The sequence below is a fragment of the Mirounga angustirostris genome, unplaced genomic scaffold (assembly GCF_029215605.1).
Source record: "Mirounga angustirostris isolate CCGP_5_RB_7025 unplaced genomic scaffold, mMirAng1.0.hap1 SCAF_9, whole genome shotgun sequence".
Taxonomy (NCBI): Eukaryota; Metazoa; Chordata; class Mammalia; order Carnivora; family Phocidae; genus Mirounga; species Mirounga angustirostris.
Genome location: NW_026991717.1, coordinates 142,514,018 through 142,536,597, shown reverse-complemented (window position 1 = coordinate 142,536,597; position 22,580 = coordinate 142,514,018). Strand labels below are relative to the sequence as shown.

General features: G+C 42.3%; 1 protein-coding gene across 1 annotated transcript in view; it reads right to left on the bottom strand.

The window, feature by feature from the left end:
* Positions 1-22,580, bottom strand: part of TDRD9 (tudor domain containing 9) — an 88,240-nt gene that overhangs the window by 53,240 nt on the left and 12,420 nt on the right. Inside the window, exons 5-9 of the mRNA XM_064571676.1 lie at positions 12,667-12,770; positions 4,133-4,197; positions 2,168-2,222; positions 1,924-2,008; positions 555-612 (exon numbers count right to left, since the gene is read on the bottom strand). Of these exons, the coding sequence (XP_064427746.1) occupies positions 555-612; positions 1,924-2,008; positions 2,168-2,222; positions 4,133-4,197; positions 12,667-12,770 (367 nt within the window). The remainder of the gene's footprint in view (positions 1-554; positions 613-1,923; positions 2,009-2,167; positions 2,223-4,132; positions 4,198-12,666; positions 12,771-22,580) is intronic.

Genomic DNA, 22,580 nt, shown 5'->3' with positions numbered 1-22,580 from the left:
CCTCCCTGAAATGATACCTATTTTTGCCTGCTAATTGTCTGTCTCTCCCACCAGAATACAGAGCACAGCCACCATGAGGCAGGGCTTTGGCTTATTCATCACTGTCCCCCCAGCATCGAGAACAGTGTCTGGCACTGTGAGGCTTCAAACCATGCATCAGTGAGCTTAGAAAGCAAAGTAATCAAGGACATACACAGAGAATACCAAAGGGCAGCTGATGGAGTAGCTTCCCTCTGCGGTGACATGGTACCCCACTAAGCTACCCTGAGTGACAGAGACCAGCCAAGCTCCTGCCCACACCCCCTCCCTCCAGCCGCAGAACTGCACCTGTGACAGCCCCAGGCCCTCCTGTCCACAAGGGCCTCAAAATGCCCCCAAAGGAGGAACGAGAGGTGAACGACAAGTACAGAGAAACTGTATGAGCCTACTTTTCTAAATTCTCTCTTCCAAACAGTGGAAGAGATGGGGAGGAGGAGAAAGATGAATTTCTGGGGGGCAGATAGGCCTACAAATACTACAGTTTATGTTGTAGGGAAAACAGAGAGCCGTCTTACCGTATTTGACATCTGGAACAGTGACGGAGCTCTCTGCGATGTTGGTGGACAGGATAATCTAGCAAACATCAAAAACAAAGCATCTGACATTCTTACTGTGTAAAAAAAAAAAACAAAAAAAACTCAAACTCAAAAATTATTTAAAAGCTTTTTAATATAAATACTGGACTCAAATTTTAAAATTAACAGTTTTCCTATTTTCTACAAGATACAGCTGCTCAAGGGTCCAGGAGGAGGGTGGGGGGACTTGGTGCAGGGTGGGCTCCCCAGCTCTGCCCTACACCAGGGTGGGGCGTTGGGCCAGTTACTTACCTCATGGTTCTCATACACACACCATGCACATAATAATGACGATGCCCGCCCCAGCAGGGTTGTTCTGAAGATCACAGGAGTTAACAAGGGTAAAGTGCTTAGAACTGTTGCTGGCATGAACTGAGTGTTCAACAAATAGTACCTATTTCCTTGCACTGCTCGCACCCAGGCACTGCGCCAGGCACCGTGCCACTACCGTAATGTTAGTCCAGACACACACTCCTACAACTCACCTTCCTAACCGTCTGCATTCCAACAATCAAAGTCTCAGAGAAGTGATCTGCTCAAAGCCACACAACGACAGGTGACAGGGACCCATGCCATCTCTCTGTCCAGGTCCACATGCATGGTCTTAACTGCTACCCCTCTTCCTGGTGTCATCCCTCACACACAGAGCCCGCCAACACAGCAGGTGATTTACAACAAAAGGCAAGGAGCCAGGCAAAGATAGCCACCCCAGACCTCAGACATGGGACTTCAGGGGTGCGGGGACCACCCCGAGGCAAAAAAAGCACAACCAAGCTAACACAGACGAAATGACTGCACTGGGACACCATGCAAGGTCCCGCCTACCCTAGAGTCAGAACATCTGTACTGGAAGCAAGGGGGCTGAATCGTGCATGCAACGTTCCTGACCATCTCAGGCAGCTCGAAAAGGTTGTGCTAAGACACTCCCGTGGTCCACACATAACCCGAGAGTAAAGAAATCCTCTTTAAACAGGAGTGAGAATGTGGGTTCTAAACAAAGTTGCCAGAGCAGTTCTGTGGATGCCAGAACAGTCCCACAGTTTGAGAAATGCCAACAAGTAAAAGACATCAAAATCCACTAGCAACAATGCCCAGAAGCTGAGGAAATTTAAAGATGTTAGCAACTGACTTACAAAATAAAAGACAAAATGAAACAACGTACCTGGTTCATCCGGCAATTATTTGCTCAGGGAGTAAACACTAGCTAAGAATATAGGATACAAGTAAGCTGGAATATTAGCATTCTCCGCTGGTAGTCTCTAAGAAAAATGTACCCGAAGTGGTTGCAACTTGCCTCCCAGGTTCCTACCTTTCTGTACCCAGGAACTGGACTTAAAAACACATTATTCTGTTCTTCTAGAGTCACACTTGAATGCAGTGGATAAACCTGTAACCTAGGGAACAGATTAATGAAATAAAATGTCCATAAAGAGAAGATGTATGTGAGAACACACAAAAAGACTAACTGTTCACGGAGGTGATCAGAATTATTTAAGGCGGAAACAGTAGAATAGTTTATCCGTAAAAACAAAGCTGCATCATTCGAAACACACCTTTTGTGAACCATGTTTGTGAGAAGTTCGTGCATATAGTTTATTTCACCCAGACCTGGGGAAGAAAAAGAAGTAGAGGGGGGAAGAAAAGATGTATTTATTACTAAAACAAACAAACAACAACAAAACTTTAAATTAAAATGACATCTTTTTCAAAAAAGGCCTACCAATTCATTTTATTTGACTTTGTTATCCTCTTTGCCCAATTACATCATAATTACAAATAAAAATGTACAATGACACTGACCACTAGTAACTCGAAAATATGGGGGAAAACCCATATTCTTCCAGTCTTTTCCTTTTAACAACAGTGACTGCCTGCAAGTGTGGCCATGTGAACAATTTTACATTTTTATTTCCCACTGACTTTTCCAAATTTCCTACGATGAACATCCAACATTTCACAACCAAAAAAAAAAAAATAGTTTTTAAAAAGTCTTGGTCACAGAGATATGCTAAATTATTTTCATTAGGTTTAAGAAATGTCTATGGATAGGTAAAACTTTCACGTGCTTTTCCGTCACCCTGAAGTATCAACCCTATAATGGGTTGAACTGTGTCCCCCAAAGAGATGTTCAAGTCCTAGCCCCAGTACCTGAGAACATGATTTTATTTGCAAACAGTATCACTGCAGACATAATGAGCTAAGGTGAGATCATACTGGAGAAGACAGGCCCTTACTCCAATACAAATGGTGTTCCCTTCAGGGGGAGGGAGAGGGACAGACAGAGGGCATGCACGCCATGTTAACAAGGGGGGCAGAGACAGGAGGGATGCCAAGAATGGATGGAAGGTGGCCGCCAGAAGCTGGCAGAGGCAAGGGAGGACTCTACCCAGAGCCCCAGAGGGAGCAGGGCCCTACCAACACCTTGATTTTGGACTCCTGGTCTCCAGAACAGTGAGAGAATAAATCTGTGGTTTGAAGATGTACAGCTTAGCCCCTTAGTACAGCAGCCCTACAAAACTAGCACAGAACCATTCCCAAAAGATCAAAATGAAATAAATATATATCAAACCTGCATTCACATAAACACAGAACAAAAAGACAACAAAATAAGCTGTAAAATATCATTTGTTAATATTTTCTGCAGAAAATGTTTAGCACTTAAAAGGTATTCACCTCGCTTTTAGGTATTCTTAAGCTCATACCACTGTGGCTCTGCTCTGGTCATACATTTTCTTAATATGCTGTTATGTGCACAGCAGTCTTTGACAAATATTTATTGGGGTAAATAGAGCTCCACCCCACTGCCAGCTAATGGCGTTTCCTGGGTACAAAACTAATCCAAAGGAGCCTAAGCAAAACATGATCAAAGTTGTACCCTCAAATGCTACACCCCAAAATTAAGTATAAGTTACTTTTATTCAGGCTTTTTGTTCTCCAAATCTACCAGCACAAACATTCAAACGCCCTCTATATTACCTTCCGACAACAAAAAAATATATTATTGTCATAATATTTCACTAAACAGTACCACTTGATTAAAAAAATCAAAAACATTATTTTGAAAAAGTACAATTTAACATAAATTAATCTTTTCAGATATCTGAAGGGCCAATTTTCCCAAATACTAAGAAAGGGATGCCAGGCCCCTCCTGAGGACCCCTGCGGGGTCACAGGAAAAACACTATCACCGAGAGAGCTCTAAGCGTACGCTAGAGGCCATTACCTCACATCTATAACCAGCTACATGAAAGAGCAAATTTAACAGAGCCAATTATTTTATTGAAAATTTTGAAGGGGTAAGACTGCCTTCAAAAAATTGAACTCTTCGTGATCAATCACTTTAGCAATACTCAGGTTACAGTAAGAGATCAAACTGCAAATCACACTTGTTCAGGTTCTCGGGGTCCAAAAAACAACTAAACTGACATGGCGAGTACCATTTCTCACAACATGGGCTAGACGCAAACACAGCCTCCATCCAGGACATTGTAATTCCAGGTCACAGGTATGACGCTCACCTGGCAAAAACACCAACACGCTGCTCCGCTCCAACACAAACTGGGCACCCGACCAGGTCTTGCTCCTGTTACAAACGTGAAGTGCACAAACATTAATCCAGGTGAGCGCAGCCACTGCTGTTCCAGAATCCTAAAGTCCAGGCTTCTGATTGCGAAAATCTCTTACAGACCATCCACTATCATGTTCCTTTTTTTTTTTTAAGGTTTTTTTTTTTTTTTTTTTTAAGATTTATTTATTTGAGAGAGCGAGAATGAGAGAGAGAGAGAGAGTACATGACGAGGGGAGGGTTAGAGGGAGAAGCAGGCTCCTTGCTGAGCAGGGAGCCCGATGCAGGACTCGATCCAGGGACTCCAGGATCATGACCTGAGCCAAAGGCAGTTGCTTAACCAACTGAGCCACCCAGGCGCCCTACAATGTTCCTTTTTGTACCTAAGAAAACAAAGAGGCCCCAGGACATGGCCCCACAATCACTAAGGGGCCCCAAGCCCCTCGACTCCCACTGTTGTCTCCTATAAAAACTCATTACCTGGGGCGCCTGGGTGGCTCAGTCGGTTGGGCGGCTGCCTTCAGCTCAGGTCATGATCCCAGGGTCCTGGGATCGAGTCCCTTATCGGGCTCCCTGCTCAGTGGGGAGCCTGCTTCTCCCTCTCCCTCTGCCTGCCTCTCTGCCTACTTGTACTCTCTCTCTGTCAAATAAATAAATAAAATCTTTAAAAAAAAAAAAAAAAACGCATTACCTGCCAAACTTTCCCTTGAAATTTAGCTACTGTAATCCAGAATCTCAAAATGCAAAACTTTTAAAAATAACTTGTATACAAGTAAAACTTAAACTCAAACCACCAGCTTCCCTTCCCACTCCCATCAAAATATTTCCTTTGTGTGAAATCAGAACTTTCATCCTCCGCATCCTGTGAGCTCTCCTCAAGCAGGCGGGTAAGGCAGTAACAAGACAGGTAAGGTCCCTGCTCTTTGGAGCTCACATTCTAGCTCGTGAGACAGACAAGAGACAGACAAGCAAATCAGGTGCCTCGGGTTGAGCAACAAGAGGGTTGGCAGGAACAGACGGGGGCCCGGAGCCTCTGTGTTGTGGTGCCCAGCTCACCCCCACAACTTTTCTCCTCCTCTGCAGTTACTGTTCCCAGACACAGCCTGGATTGCTGCTGCTTGGCTCCTCCAAGAAATGATAAAGACTAGAGTGAAAACTAATTAAAATAGAGAAAGTAAAACAACGGAGAAAAATCAACAAAAGCCAAACCTGGGTCTTAGAAAAAAAAAAAAAAAATCAATGAAAAGGACAAATCTTTACCTAGTTTAACCAAGAGGAAAAGAGAGAAGATTCAAAATACCAGACAGAATCAGAAATGAGAGGACATTACTATTCACTTTACAGAAATAAGATTATAGAGGAATATTATGGATAATTGTACACCCACAAAGTGGATAGTTGACATGAAATGACAGATTCCTAAAAAGACACAAACTACTGAAACTGACCCAAAAAAAAAAAAACAATCTGAATAGACCTACAACAAAAAAAAGAGCCGCTTCCACTGTGGATGCTCTCCTGCTTTCTAGTTCTGTCAAATAAATAAAATCTTTTTTAAAAATGATTTTCAAGGGTGCCTGAGGCCCTTGGGGCACCTGAATAGCTCAGTTAAGTGTCTGCCTTCAGCTCAGGTCATGATCCCAGGGTCCTGGGACTGAGTCCCGCATTGGGCTCCCTGCTCAGCAGGGAGTCTGCTTCTCTGCCCCTCCCATGGCTGGTGTTCTCTCTCTCTCTTGCTTGAACACACACACTCTCTCTCTCTTTTTCAAATAAATAAATAAAATCTTTAAAAAAAGAAAAAAAGAATAAACATTGCTAAAATATCTATGCTACCCAGAGCAATCTATACCTTCAATGCCATCCCGATCAAAATTCCAATGACATTTTTCAAAGTGCTGGAACAAACAATCCTAAAATTTGTATGGAATCAGAAAAGACCCCGAATCGCCAAGGAAATGTTGAAAAAGGAAAACAAAGCTGGGGGCATCACGTTGCCCAATTTCAAGCTATATTACAAAGCTGTGATCACCAAGACAGCATGGTACTGGCACAAAAACAGACATATAGACCAATGGAACAGAACAGAGAACCCAGATATGGACCCTCAACTCTTTGGTCAAATAACCTTTGACAAAGCAAGAAAAAATATGCAGTGGAAAAAAGAGAGTCTCTTCAATAAATGATGCTGGGAAAATTGGACAGCCACATGCAAAATAATGAAACTAGACCATTCTCTTAACACCGTACATAAAGATAAACTCAAAATGGATGAAAGATCTCAATGTGAGAAGGGAATCCATCAAAATCCTAGAGGAGAACATAGGCAGTAACCTCTTAGACATCGCCCACAGCAACTTCTTTCAAGATACATCTTCAAAAGCTAGTGAAACAAAAGCAAAATGAACTTTTGGGACTTCATCAAGATAAAAGCTTCTGCACAGCAAAGGAAACAGTCAACAAAACAAAGAAGCAACCCACGGAATGGGAGAAGATATTTGTAAATGACACTACAGACAAAGGGCTGGTATCCAAGATCTAAAAAGAACTTCTCAAACTCAACACCCAAAAAAAACAAATAAGTCAAAAAATGGGCAGAAGAGATGAAAAGACACTTCTCCAAAGAAGACATACAAATGGCTAACAGACACATGAAAAAATGTTCATCATCATTAGCCATCAGGGAAATTCAAATCAAACCACACTGAGATACCATCTTACACCAGTTAGAATGGTAAAAATTGACAAGGCAAGAAACAACAAATGTTGGAGAGGTTGTGGAGAAAGGGGAACCCTCCTACACTGTTGGTGGGAATACAAGTTGGTACAGCCACTTTGGAAAGTGTGGAGGTGCCTCAAAAAATTAAAAATAGAGCTACCCTATGACCCAGCAATTACATTACTGGGTATTTACCACAAAGACACAGATGTAGTGAAAAGAAGGGCCATATGCACCTCAATGTTCATAGCAGCAATGTCCACGATAGCCAAACTGTGGAAAGAGCTAAGATGCCCTTCAACAGATGAATGGATAAAGAAGATGTGGTCCATATATACAATGGAATATTACTCAGCCATCAGAAAGGATGAATACCCAACTTTTACATCAACATGGATGGGCCTGGAGGAGATTATGCTAAGTGAAATAAGTCAAGCAGAGAAAGTCAATTATCATACGGTTTCACTTATTTGTGGAACGTAAGGAGTAGCATGGAGGACATTAGGAGAAGGAAGGAAAAAATGAAGGGGGGTAAATCGGAGGGGGAGATGAACCATGAGAGACTATGGACTCCGAGAAACAAACTGAGGGTTCTAGAGGGGAGGGGGGTGGGGGGATGGGTTAGCCCGCTGATGGGTAGTAAGGAGGGCATGTACTGCATGGAGCACTGGGTGTGATACGAAAACAATGAATTGTGGATCACCACATCAAAAACTAAGGATGTATTGTATGGTGACTAACAACATAATAAAACAAAATTTTTTTAAAAAAAGAATAAAGTTATGAGACCCATACACTCCTAATTTCAAAATTACTTCAAAGCAATGGTAATCAAGATAGTGTGGTACTAGCCTGAGGACAGATATATAGATCAACAGAATAGAATTTAGAGTCTAAAAATAAACCCATACGTCTATGCACAACTCATTTTCAGCAAGCGTGCCAACGCCATACAATGGGGAAAGAAGAGTCTTTTAACCAACAGTGCTGGGACAAATGGATAGCACACACACTAAAGAATGAAGCTGGACTCTCACCTTACACATACATAAAAATTAATTCAAAGACCTAAGACCTAGGGCACCTGGGTGGCTCAGTCGGTTAAGTGTCTGCCTTCGCCTCAGGTCATGATCCTGGAGTCCCAGGATCGAGTCCCACATCGGGCTCCCTGCTCGGCAGGGAGTCTGCTTCTCCCTCTTCCTCTGCCCCTCCCCCTGCTCCTTCTTTCTCTAATAAACAAAATCTTTAAAAAAAAAAAAAAAAAGACCTAAGACCTAAATGAAAGAGCCAAAACTATAAAACTCTTAGAAGAAAACATAGGGATAAATCTTCATAAGCCTGAACTTGGCAATGGATTCTTAGCTAGGTCACAAAAAGCATGAGCAACAAAAGAAAAAGCAGACAAATCAGACTTTACCAAAATTACAAATTCTGTGCTTCAAAAGACACCAGCAAGAAAATAAAAACACAATCTGCAGAATGTGAGAAAATTTGCAAATCATGTATCTGGTAGAGGGCTTGTATCTGGAATATATAAAGAACTCTTAAAATTCAATAATAAAAAAATAATCCAATTAAAAATGGACAAAGGCCTTACGTCTCTAAATATAAATACATGTATCTTTAAAGAAGATACACAAAGGGCCAGTAAGCTCATAAAAAGATGTTCAGCATCATTAGTCATCAGGGAAACGTAAATCAAAACCGCAACGTACTACCACCTCATGGCCACTAGGAAGGCTACAAGCAAAGTTCAGGTATCAACCAGTAGTGGCAAGGACGTGGAGAAATCAGGACCCTCCTAAGGTGCTGGTGGGAATGTAAAACGATGCTGATGCTCTGGAAAACGGTCTGGCACTTCCTCAAATGGTCACACACAGAGTGACCGTATGACTCAACAATTCCACTCCTACGCATATACACAAGAAAAATGTCCACACAAGTACCCGCACGAAAACTTTCACAGCAACATTATTCATAAAAGACAAAAGGAGAAAGAGAACCTAAAACACCATCAATGCACAAGTGGATCACCAAAACGTGGTATATCCACACAACTGAGTACTATTCATCCCCAAAAAGGAATAAAATACTGACATATGCTGCAACATGGATGAACTTTGAAAACTTACAGTAAGTGAAAGAAGTCAGTCACCAAAGATCAGATTCCCTTCATATGAAGGTCCTACAGAGACAGGAAGTTGACTAGTGGTCACTTAGAGCTGGGGGTGAAGGGGAAGGATGAGGGAAGAGAGCAAAAAGGTCATGGTCTCTTTTTGAGATGATGAAAATGTTCTAGAACAGACTATGGGGAGGGGCGCCTGGGTGGCTCAGTCAGTTGAGCGTCCAACTCTCTTGGTTTCAATTCAGGTCATGATCCTGCAGTCTTGAGATCGAGCCCCACGTCGGGCTCTGTGCTCAGCATAGAGTCTGCTTCAGATTCTCTCTCCCTTTGCCCCTTCCCCTGCTTGAGTGCTCTCAAATAAATAAGTAAAATAAAATCTTTTTTTAAAAAGAATGAAAATAAAGGGATCGCAAAGGCTTTAGAGGCAAAGAAAAGTAGGGGTTTCAATCTTGAAACATGAGAAAGTAGAATTCAGACCCCCAGCATTAAGCAAGACAAAGAAGGGGACAATATAATGCTGAAGGTCCTAATTCACAACAACACTCTGACAGTAACCAAACAAAACGGAGCAGCCGAAATCCAGAACTCCGGCAAAACCAAATGTCAGCGCAGATGTGCAGCAACAGGGCCTCTCGTTCATTCACTGTGGGGAATGTGAAACGGTGCAGCCACAGGGGAAGACACTTAAGTGTTTGGTTTTTTTAAGATTTTATTTATTTATTTATTTGAGAGATCAAGAGAGAGTGCCAATGAGCAGGGGGAGGGGCAAAGGGAGAGGGAGAACAGACTTCCTGCTGAGCAAGGAGCCCAACTCGGGCTCGATCCCAGGACCCTAGGATCATGACCTGAGCTGAAGGCAGATGCTTAACCGACTGAACCACCCAGGCGCCCCAATTAGGTGGTTTCTTACAAAACTAAACATACTTGCATTTCATGATCAAGCAATCATGCTCCTTGATATTTACCCAAAGGTGTTGAAAACACATGTCCACACAAAATCTGCACAGAGATATTTACAATAGCTTTATTCAAATTGCCCAAACCTGGAAGCAACCAAGATGTCCTTTAGTAGGTAAATGGAGAAATAAACTGTGGTCCATCCAGATAAAGGAATGCTGTTTGGCGCTAACAAGAAATGAGCCATCAAGGGGCGCCTGGGTGGCTCAGTCCTTAGGCGTCTGCCTTCGGCTCAGGTCATGATCCCGGGGTCCTGGGATCGAGCCCCGCATCAGGCTCCTTGCGCTGTGGGAAGCCTGCTTCTCCCTCTCACACTCCCCCTGCTTGTGTTCCCTCTCTCTCTGTCAAGTAAATGAATAAATCTTTAAGAAAAAAAAAAAAAAAGAAATGAGCCATCAAGCCATAAAAAAACATGGAGGAAACTTACATACATATTGCTAAGGGGGAAAAGCCCATCTGAAAAGACTCCATATGTATGATTCCCAACTCCATGACACCGCAAAAAAGGCAGAACTATGGAGAAATTAAGAAGGTTGACATGGGTTACGGGGGGTGGGGGGTAGGGAAGAACAGGCAGAGCACAGAGGATCTGAGGGCAGTAAAACTATTCTGCACGGTATCACAATGGTGGATATGCATTGTCATAAGCTTGTCAAAACCCGCAAAACGTACAACACCAACAGTGAACCCTGAAGTAAACTATGGCCTGTGGGTGATAATGATGTGTCATTTAAAACAAAGGTAGGACTCCAGTGCAAGATGGGGACATTGTGCATGTGTCAGGGAACGGGTATATGGGAACTCTGGGCTTTTCTCCTCAATACTGCTGTGAACCTAAAACCGCTCTAAAAAATAAAGTCTCTTTTAAGGGAAAAAAATCTATGAGTGCACTGTGATATTAAAAGAAAGAGAGAGAGAAGCAGCAGGGTAATAAAAGGGAAATTCCTCTTTATAGAATAATTCCAGGCAGTAAGAACAAATGATTACATTAGACCACCATCCATGTGGTAGGATCATCAGTGAATGCTCACTCTACTGGATGAAAGGTTGTCAGGCAACTTCAGAGACACCAACCAATGTTCCCACTCCATGAGCCCGCCGAACCTCAAGCAAGATCACAGAAGAGTAACTCCCACCTGCTTGCAGAAGTCACACCATAGTTCCTCTAAGAATAAGAGCATGGCTGAAAGTCAGCCGGAGCCAAAAGGCAGATATTCCTACTAGGAGGGGTTAGACCAAAAGGTGACTTCTCACTGCAATAAGAGAAGCCAGACTCTGGGAAAACATCATCAAATTACAGAAGGAAAAATAAAAATGGTTGTATTTAATGTATGCAAATTACATCTCACTAAAGTTATTTAAATGAAAAAATTAGAAAAAGCAGAAATAAGGAGAGAAAGAACCACCTACATTTTACACCTAACAAAACTATTTCAAGAATGAGAGTGAAAGGGGCGCCTGGGTGGCTCAGTTGGTTAAGCTCAGGTCATGATCCTGGGGTCCCGGGATCAAGTCCCGCATCGGGCTCCCTGCTTGTCAGGGAGTCTGCTTCTCCCTCTGACCCTCTCCCCTCTTATGCTCTCTCTCATTCTCTCTCTCAAATAAATAAAACCTTTAAAAAATAAAAAAGGAATGAGAGTGAAATAAAGACATTTTTGGCAAAATAAAAACTAAGAACATTTACCAACAGACCCTTAAAAACTTTAGAAGATGTACTTTAGGAAGAACGAAAATGATCTAAGGAAAGTCTAAGATGTAAGACAGAGTAACGAGTAAATAAAATGATATATATTGGGTAAATCAAAACACACTGATAATGTAAACATAACAAACATCGGTGGGAGCTCAGAAACACAGCTACAATACTAGGCAAGTGCAAGCAGGTTGGAGGGGCAAGACAGGGTTATAGCGGGCTCACTGTCAGGCCATGCTCCGAAGGAACGTAAGAGCACGAGTAACTTCACACTTCACAGGTATTTACACTTAGCAACTAACATAAAAGGAGAGAGGCACAGGTGTGTGTGTCAGGCCTGTAAGACCACCAGCTACCCACACTCACACTCTGGCTGTCGTGAGGAGGGGGACTCTACGTCCTCGGTGTCCATCGCTATGACAGATAAACTCTATGTAGGAACTGTAGTACAATGAGCACAGAAAGGTTCAGAAAGCAGTACATTTTTTAAATTACAGACTCTAAACACCACTTATAACCTGAAGTTGTTCCTAAGGGAAAATTGGTTCCTGGTTTCAAAGGTCCAGCTAAACACAGAGTGAAAGACTGGATGACAAAGGAGCCTGCTGTGAGTCAGGAGCATATCTTCCTGACAAACACAAATGAAGGCAAAGAAAGGCTCTCAACTGCTTCTCCTAGCCTGGTCCCTTCCATTTTGCCTCAGACTAGGAGTGACAGGACTCAGCACGTCTGGAAACCACTCTCTCTTCAGGCTGTAATTTCTGGCTTTTAAAACTGTCAGTCTTAAAACTGTACTTGGTTTTAACTAAAGTGGAAATGTTCAGTAAAAAAAAAATTGCAATGTACTAACACTGTTTTAAAATATATACAGTGACTACTGGAAAAAGTATCTACGGTTATATCTTAACATTATAAAAACACTAAAAAGTGTCTAAATGAATACCACATTTTTAAAAATCATACTTCAAGCACACTGCCAGGCAGAGTGTTTCTTACCCTCTCTCCTTCACGTCCAAGTCATCGAACATCTGGATCAGGGAGACGGCAACTTCATATATGTCCTTAGGAATCACTGGCTCCTCCAGGACACAAGGGGGGAGCTAGACACAGTAAAAGAAAAAGCTGGTATATCCGAACACGACTACAAGGGGGTTCTGGGGCTGGAAGGGCGACTCTCTTTAGTGTATCCCGGTAACAAATACCCCCGATAGAAAGACTTTCATCTTCACCCAAGATGTGAACACTTGCTGAGTGTCAAGCTCCACTCAAGGCTCCCAACATCCACATCCCTGACCCTGTTACTGGAGCAAGGATGGACTCAGGAGCCAAACATACAGAAGGGAAATGTCCTTCTGGCAATCTAGTTTGCAGGCAGAATTAAGTTGCTCCAAATGTGTATGGAACCCAGAGGAGTTTCTGATCCCAGCACCAGCGGTCTGCCCCTCTGTGAAGCATCTACCTCAACAAGCCCTGTTACGTCAACACCATCATAATCACAAGGACCAGGAATAGCTAATATCCCATGTACATCTGCCAACTTACAGTTTGAATATAACCATGTCATCTATCTGCCAAGGTTCAGGAGGTCACTAGACTACTTTTATTTTTTTATTTAAGTTCAATTAATTAACATATACTGTATTACTAGTTTCAGAGGTAGAATTTAGTGATTCATCAGTCTTATATAACACCCAGTGCTCATTACATCACATGCCCTCCTTAATGCCCAACACCCAGTTACCCCATCATCCCCCCACCCACCTCCCCTCCAGCAACCCTCAGTTTGTTTCCTGTGATTGAGAGTCTCTTATGGTGAGGCACCTGGGTGGCTGTCCTTAAGCATCTGCCTTCGGATCAAGTCGTGATCCCAGGGTCCTGGGAATGAGCCCCGCATTGGGTTCCCTGCTCGGCGGGAAGCCTGCTTCTCCCTTTCCCACTCCCCCTGCTTATGTTCCCTCTCTCACTGCATCTCTCTCTGTCAAAATAAAATAAAATAAAATCTTTAAAAAATCAAAAAAAGAGTTTCTTATGGGGGCGCCCGGGTGGCTCAGTCGGTTGAGCATCTGCCTTCAGCTCGGGTCATGATCCCAGGGTCCTGGGATCGAGCCCAATGTCAGGCTCCTTGCTCAATAGGGAGCCTGCTTCTCCCTCTCCCTCTGCTGCTCCCCCTGCTTGTGCTCTCTCTGTCAAATAAATAAAATCTTTAAAAAGAGAGTCTCTTACGGTTTGTCTCCCTCTCTGATTTCACCTTATTTTATTTCTCCCTCCCTTCCCCTATGATCCTGTTTTGTTTCTTGAATTCCACGTATCAGTGAAATCATGATAATTCTCTTTCTCTGACTTACTTCACTCAGCACAATACCCTCTAGTTCCACCCACGCTGATGTAAATGGTAAGTATTCATCCTTTCTGATGGCTGAGTAGTATTCCATTGTGTCTATACACCAAATCTTTATCCATTCAGCTGTTGATGAACATCTCAGCTCTTTCCATATTGTGTATTAAAACAAACCCCAACTGAGCACAACTAATTTAAAACAGGTCTGCAGAATGCTGGGGGTCAACCACAGCAGCAAACCCCGGATGGAGCGGCCATCACCGGTCTGAGCTGACAGCTTCGTGGGGCTAAAGCCACCACTACATAAGACTCTCTCTACATCTTTAGGGGCGCCTGGGTGGCTCAGTCGTTAAGCGTCTGCCTTCGGCTCAGGTCATGATCCCAGGGTCCTGGGATCGAGTCCCACATCGGGCTCCCTGCTCAGCGGGAAGCCTGCTTCTCCCTCTCCCACTCCCCCTGCTTGTGTTTCCTCTCTCGCTGTGTCTCTGTCAAATAAATAAATAAACTCTTAAAAAAAAAAAAAGACTCTCTCTACATCTTAAAAAAAAAAGGGGGGGGGGTGCCTGGGTGGCTCAGTCGTTAAGCGTCTGCCTTCGGCTCAGGTCATCATCCCAGGGTCCTGGGATCGAGCCCTGCATCGGGCTCCCTGCTCCGCGGGAAGCCTCCTTCTCCCTCTCCCACTCTCCCTGCTTCTGTTCCCTCTCTCACTGTGTCTCTCTCAAATAAATAAAATCTTAAAAAAAAAAAAAAAAAAAAAAGACGCTCTCTACAATATCCAGCACAACAGATATGACATAATTTGCACAAAATCTATTTCATAGCCATATTGGGTTTTCTTGCACCAAGAGTAAAAAGGCTTTTTTTTGTTTATTTAATCATTTTACTTATCAAGTACTATATTCAAGGCATTGTATTTGACTTTGTGAAGGACACATCAGAAGTCTACAGGTGGTAAGAACTTAGCCACAAATGCAAATTTTTTTTCCAATTTTTAGAGTAAATTGAGTCAAATAGTAATAAACCATTTTTCATTATTATTACAATCCTATTAACGTATGAAAAACTGACTTTTACTAATCATCAGTAATTGTGAAGAAACATGCCTAATAAATCCATTCCTGTTGTTCAACCTTTACCTGAAATCATATTCTACTTTATCCAAATAATAACCGTAACACAATTGTACGAAATAGAAATAGAAAAAAAGTATGATTTTCAGACTCCAATGTGGCATTCAGATCCATCTAGAACTGTTTTCCTACACACAAACCACAGAAAAGACATGCCATCAATTCAAAAGTATTCACAGAGTTCTAGAAGCCAAGGCCAAAGAATATTGTTTAAACACTGTGCTATGATACCGAGCACAGCCATGCTCTCTACAAGCAGACTTCACACAGGTAACAAAGGAAATATAAGTAAGTTGGTCATGGACCTACCGATCCACTGTTGAACTTGTCCCCTCCACGTGCTAGAGTCAGAGGCAATCAAGAGACAAGGCCTCTGCTTTCCTGGATGGCACAGTGTGGTCAGAGCACACAAGCAGATTCTGTCAGATGGAAAGCTCGGACAAAAACAACACAGAGGGACAGGGACAGAAATGTGGAGCAAAGCACTTTTATTCACACTGGGGGAGGTGGGGACACCTGTCCCACTGGTGGAGGACCCTGTCAACAGGGAGGGGCAGAAGCTCCAGTGTTTCTGCCCCACGCGGGGGCCAGGGCCCCACACGTCTGCCACCACAAGCCGGCCTTGCCCAGGCCAGTCAGCTATGCCCAGGAGGAGAGCGAGAGGTGTGTGAGAATGGGCACTGCAAATGGTCGAAAACCAATGGACAAGGCAGCCGGGCACCCAGAGAGAGCAAGAAGGGAATTTCCACCTGCCTCACACCTTCCTCACCATCCCTTTACATGATCACTGCACACCTGGAAATGGGAGGTCCCAAATGCCCCGCTGCAGGGCAGAGGGGTGGAGGGGCATGGGGAGCTGCAGGCTGGGCCACGCTCAACGTCGGGACTTAGGCTGCAGGTCATGGAGGCTCCCTCCACAGACTCATCAGAGTGCACAGTTACCTTTTATGTACTTTTCTAAGGGTGGGGTGGGTCTGTTTAAAAAAAAAAAAAAAAAACAGGATGGGGCACCTGGGTGGCTCAGTCGTTGAGCATCTGCCTTCGGCTCAGGTCATGATCCCAGGGTCCTGGGATCAAGCCCCGCATCGGGCTCCCTGCTCAGTGGGAGGCCTGCTTCTCCCTCTCCCACTCCCCCTGCCTGTGTTCCCTCTCTGGCTGTGTCTCTGTCAAATAAATAAATAAAACCTTTAAGACAAAAAAACAAACAGGGGCGCCTGGGTGGCTCAGATGATTAAGTGTCTGTCTTCAGCTCAGGTCATGATCCCAAGGTCCTGGGATCAAGCCCCACATCAGGCTTCCTGCTCGGCGGGAAGCCTGCTTCTCCCTCTCCCCCTGCTTGTGTTCCCTCTCTTGCTGTGTCCCTCTCTCTGTCAAATAAATAAAATCTTTAAAAAAAATTAAATTAAAAAAAACAGCTGAAAATAATGAAAAGGACTCTTCAAAGGTTGTTGAAAAGTCAGAGTTGACAACAGAAGGACCAGAAGAGCAACACTGGCCCCAAGGGTAAGATGACTTCCAAGAAAATCAAAGTGGCCAACAGTGTTGAATATTACAGAGAGGTCAAGGTAAGTTCAGGGCTGTGGGCTCTTGACTTAAAGGAGGTCCCCAGTGATTCTGGCAAATGCCATCTCAGAGCAGGGGCACTGGGGGCCAGGCCACAATGAACGTGAGGCAGAGAAAACACTGGGTGCTTTGACAAAGTTTGGCAAAAGCTGTGAGAAACATAGGACTTAACGAGGGAGATTTTTAAGATGAAAGACACTCGGTTCTGTTTAAATGAGGACAAGATGATTACAGCTTTGTAACAGAGCTTGAAGTCGGATTGTGATGCCACCCTTTGGTTTCCTTTTTCAACATTACTTTGGCTATTCGGGATCTTTTCTGGTTCCATACAAATTTTAAGATTGTTTGCTCTAGCTCTGAGAAAAAAGTTGATGGTATTTTGATAGGGGTTGCACTGAATGTATAGATTGCTTTGGGTAGCATAGACATTTTCACAGTATTTCTTCCTCCAATCCATGAGCATAGAACGTTTTTCCATTTATTTGTGTCTTCCTCAATTTCTTTCATGAGTGTTCTCTAGTTTTCTGAGTACAGATCCTTTGCCTCTTTGGTTAGGTTTATTCCCAGCTATCTTATCGTTTTTGGTGCAATTGTAAATGGGATCAACTCCTTAATTTCTCTTCCTTCTGCCTCATTATTAGTGTATATAAATGCATCTGATTTCTGCACATTGATTTTATACCCTGCCACTTTGCTGAATTCCTATATGAGTTCTAGCAATTTTGGGGTGGAGTATTTTGGGTCTTTCATATAGAGTATCGTGTCATCTGCAAAGAGTGAGAGTTTGACTTCTTTGCCTATTTAGATGGCTTTTATTTCTTTTTGTTGTCTGATTGCTAAGGCTAGGACTTCTAGTACTATGTTGAACAAACAGTGGTGAAAGTGGGCATCCATCCCTGGTATGTTCCTGACCTTAGGGGGAAAGCTCTCAGTTTTTCCCCACTGAGAATGATATTCACTGTGGGCTTTTCAAATATGACTTTTACGATATTGATGTTTCTTCTATCCCTACACTGTGAAGAATTTTAATCAAGAAAAGATGCTATACTTTGTCAAATGCTTTTTCTGCATCTATTGAGAGGATCATATGGTTCTTGTCCTTTCTTTTATTTACATAGTGTATCACACTGATTTGCAGATGTTGAACCACCCTTGCATCCCAGGAATAAATCCCACTTGGTTGTGGTGATTAATCCTTTTAATGTACTGTTGGATCCCGCTGGCTAGTATCTTGGTGAGAATTTTTGCATCTATATTCATCAGGGATATTGCTCTGTAATTCTTTTTGGTGGGCTCTTTGTCTGGTTTTGGGATCAAGGTAATGCTGGCCTCTTAGAGTTTGGAAGTTTTCCTTCCATTTCTACTTTTTGAAACAGCTTCAGAAGAATAGGTATTAATTCTTTAAATGTTTGGTAGAATTTCCCTGATGGCTAATGATGATGAACATTTTTTCGTGTCTGTTAGCCATCTGTACATCTTCTTTGGAGATGTGTTTGTTCATGTCTTCTGCCCATTTTTTGACTTGTTTTTTTTGGGTGTTGAGTTTGAGAAGTTCTTTATAGATCTTGGGTATCAGCCCTTTGTCTGTAGTGTCATTTGCAAATACCTTCTCCCATTCTGTGGGTTGCCTCTTTGTTTTGTTGACTGTTTCCTTTGCTGTGCAGAAGCTTTTTATCTTGATGAAGTCCCAAAAGTTCCGTTTTCTCTTTTTTTCTCTTGCCTTTGGAGACGTGTCTTGAAAGAAGCTGCTGTGGCCAATGTCAAAGAGGTTACTGCCTATGTTCTCCTCTAGGATTTTGATGAATTCCTGTCTTTCAGTCATTTTGAGTTTATCTTTGTGCATGGAGTAAGAGAATGGTTGAGTTTCATTCTTCTGTATACAGCTGTCCAATTTGCCCAGCACCATTTATTGAAGAAACTTTTTTCCACTGCATATTTTTTCCTGCTTTGTCGAAGATTCTCATCTAGAGATGAGGGTCCATATCTGGGATCTCTATTCTCTTCCACTGGTCTATGTGTCTGTTCTTGTGCCAAAACCACTCTGAGATACCACCTTACACCAGTTAGAATGACAAAAATTGACAAGGCAAGAAAATAACAAATGTTGGAGAGGTTGTGGAGAAAGGGGAACCCTCTTACACTGTTGGTGGGAATACAAGTCGATACAGCCACATTGGAAAACAAGTGTGGCAGTTCCTCAAAAATTAAAAATAGAGCTACCCTATGACCCAGCAATTGCACTACTGGGTATTTACCCCAAAGACACAGTTGTAGTGAAAAGAAGGGCCATATGCACCTCAATGTTCATGGCAGCAATGTCCACAATAGCCAAACTTTGGAAAGAGCCGAGATGCCCTTCAACTGATGAATGGATAAAGAAGATGGGGTCCATATATACAATGGAATATTACTCAGCCATCAGAAAAGATGAATACCCAACTTTTACATCAACATGGATGGGACTGGAGGAGATCATGCTAAGTGAAACAAGTCAAGCAGAGAAAGTCAATTATCATATGGTTTCACTTATTTGTGGAACAGAAAGAATAGCATGGAGGACATTAGGAGAAGGAAGGGAAAAATGAAGGGGGGGGAATCGGAGGGGGAGACAAACCAGGAGAGACTATGGACTCTGAGAAACAAACTGAGGGTTTTAGAGGGGAGAGGGGTGGGGGGATTGGTTAGCCCGGTGATGGGTATTAAGGAGGGCATGTACTGCATGGAGCACTGGGTGTTATAGGAAAACAATGAATCGTGGAACACTACATCAAAAACAAATGATGTACTACTGTATGGTGACTAACATAATAAATGAATGAATAAATGAATGAATGACTGTTTGGTAGAATTCCCCTGGGAAGCCATCTGGTCCTGGGCTCTTGTTTGTTGGGAGATTTTTATTACTACTTCAATTTCCTTGCTGGTTATGGGTCTGTTCAAATTTTCTATTTCTTCCTGATTCAGTTTTGATAGTTTATACATCTCTAGGAATGCATCCATTTCTTCCAGATTGCCTAATTTGTTGGGATATAGTTGCTCATAATATGTTCTTATAATTTTATTTCTTTGGTGTTGGTTGTGATTGCTCCTCTTTCATTCATTTTATTAATTTGGGTCCTTTCTCTTTTCTTTTTGATAAGCCTGGCCAGGAGTTTATCAATCTTACTAATTCTTTCAAAGAACGAGCTCCTAGTTTCGTTGATCTGTTCTACTGGTTTCTATTTCATTGATTTAATCATTATTAATTCTCTTCTCCTGCTGTGTTTAGGCTTTATTTGCTGTTGTTTCTCTAGCTCCTTTACGTATAAAGTTAGGGTGTGTATTTGAGACTTTTCTTGTTTTTTGAGAAAGGCTTGTATTGCTGTATACTTCCCTCTTAGGACTGCCTTTGCTGCATCCCAAAGGTTTGGAACCACTGTGTTTTCATTTTCATTTGTTTCCATGAGTTTTTTTTAATCCTTCTTTAATTTCCTGGTTGATCCATTCATTCTTTAGTAGGACACTCTTTAGCCTCCATGTATGAGTTCTTTCCAAATTTCCTCTTGTGATTGAGTTCGTTTCAAAGCATTGTGGTGTGAAAACATGCAGGGAATAATCCCAATCATTTGGTACCAGTTGAGACCTGATTTCTGACCTAGTATGCGATCTATTCTGGAGAATGTTCCATGTGCAATCGAGAAGAATGTGTATTATGTTGCTTTAAAATGAAATGCTCTGAATATATCTGTGAAGTCCATCTGGTCCAGTGTGTCATTCAAAGCCCTCGTTTCCTTGTTGATCTTCTGCTTAGATAATCTGTCCATTGCAGTGAGTGGGGTGTTGAAGTCCCCTACTATTGTATTATTATCAATGTGTTTAATTTTGTTATTAATTGGCTTATATAATTGGCTGCTCCCATGTTAGGGGCATAGATATTTACAGTTGTAGATCTTCTTGCTGGATAGACCCTTTAAGTAGGATACAGTGTCCTTCCTTCCTCATCTCTTATTATAGTCTTTGGTTTAAAATCTAATTTGTCTGATATGAGAATTGCCACCCCAGATTCCTTCTGATGTCCATTTGCATAATAAGTGGTTTTCCACCTCACTTTAAATCTGGGGGTGTCTTTGGGTCTAAAATGAGTCTCTTGCAGACAGCATATGGATGGGTCTTGTTTTTTTATCCAATCTGATAGCCTGTGTCCTTTGATTGGGGCATTTAGCCCATTTACATTCAGGGTAACTACTGAAAGATGTGAATTTAGTGCCATTGTATTTTACCTGTACAGTCACTGTTTCCGTACTTTGTCTCTGCTCCTTCCTGGTCTGTTACTTTTGGGCTCTCTCTTTGCTTAAAGGATCCCCTTTAAAATTTCCTGTAGGGCTGGTTTAGTGCAAATTCTTTTAGTTTCCGTTTGTCCTGGAAGCTTTTTATCTCTGTTTTGAATGATATCCTAGCTGGTCAAGTATTCTTGGCTGCATGTTTTTCTCATTTAGTGCTCTGAATATATCATGCCAGTCCTTTCTGGCCTGCCAGGTCTCTGTGGATAGGTCTCCTGCTAGTCTAATGTTTCTACCCTTGTAGGTTATGGGCCTCTTATCCCAAGCTGCTTTCAGGGTTTTCTCTTTGTCTCTGAGATTTACAAGTTTCATTATTATATGTCAGGATGTCGACCTTTTTTAATTGATTTTGAGGGGTTCTCTCTGCCTCCTGGACTTGAATGCCTGTCTCGTTCCCCAGATTAGGGAAGTTCTCTGCTATAATTTGCTTCAATGTGCCTTCTGCCCCTCTTTCTCTCTTTCCTCCTCTTCTGGGATCCCAATTATTCTAATATTGTTTTGCTTTATGGTATCACTTATCTCTCGAATTCTCCCCTTGTGATCCAGTAGTTGTTTCTCTTTTTCTCAGCTTCTTTATTCTCTATCATTTTGTCTTCTATCTCACTAATTCTCACTTCTGCCTCATTTATCCTAGCAGTTAGAGCCTCCATTTTTTATTGCCTCTCATTAATAGACTTTCTGATTTCGACTTGATTAGATTTTAGTTCTTTTATTTCTCCAGAAAGGGATTCTCTAGTGTCCTCTATGTTTTCAAGCCCAGCTAGTATCTTTATAATCGTTATTCTGAAATCTTACTTATATCCATACTGATTAGGTTCCTGGCAGTCAGTACTGCCTCTTGTTCTCTTTTTTGGGGTGAGTTTTTCCATCTTGTCATTCATGCAGAAAGTGGAAGCTTTTCTAGCAGTAATCATCAAGACAGTATGGTACTGGCACAAAAACAGACACACAGATCAATGGAACAGAATAGAAAGCCCAGAAATGGACCCCTCAACTCTATGGACAACTAATCTTCGACAAAGCAGGAAAGAATGAATACCCAATGGAAAAAAGACAGTCTCTTCAACAAATGGTGTTGGGAAAATTGGACAGCCACATGCAGAAGAATGAAACTGGACCATTTCCTTATACCACACACAAAAACAGACTCAAAATGGTTGAAAGACCTCAATGTGAGACAGGAGTCCATCAAAATCCTAAAGGAGAACACAGGCAGCAACCACTCTGACCTTGGCTGCAGCAACTTCTTGCTAGACATGTCTTTAAAAGCAAGGAAACAAAGGCAAAAATGAACTATTGGGACTTCATCAAGATGAAAAGGTTTTGCATAGCAAAGGAAACAGTTGACAAAACCAAAAGACAACCGACAGAATGGGAGAAGATATTTGCAAATGTCTTATCAGATAAAGGGCTAGGATCCAAAAACTATAAAGAACTTACCAAACTCAATATCTAAAGAACAAATGATCCAATCAAGAAATGGTCAGAAGACACAAACAGAATCTCTCCAAAGAAGACATATAAATGGCCAATAGACACATGGAAAAAATGCTCCACATC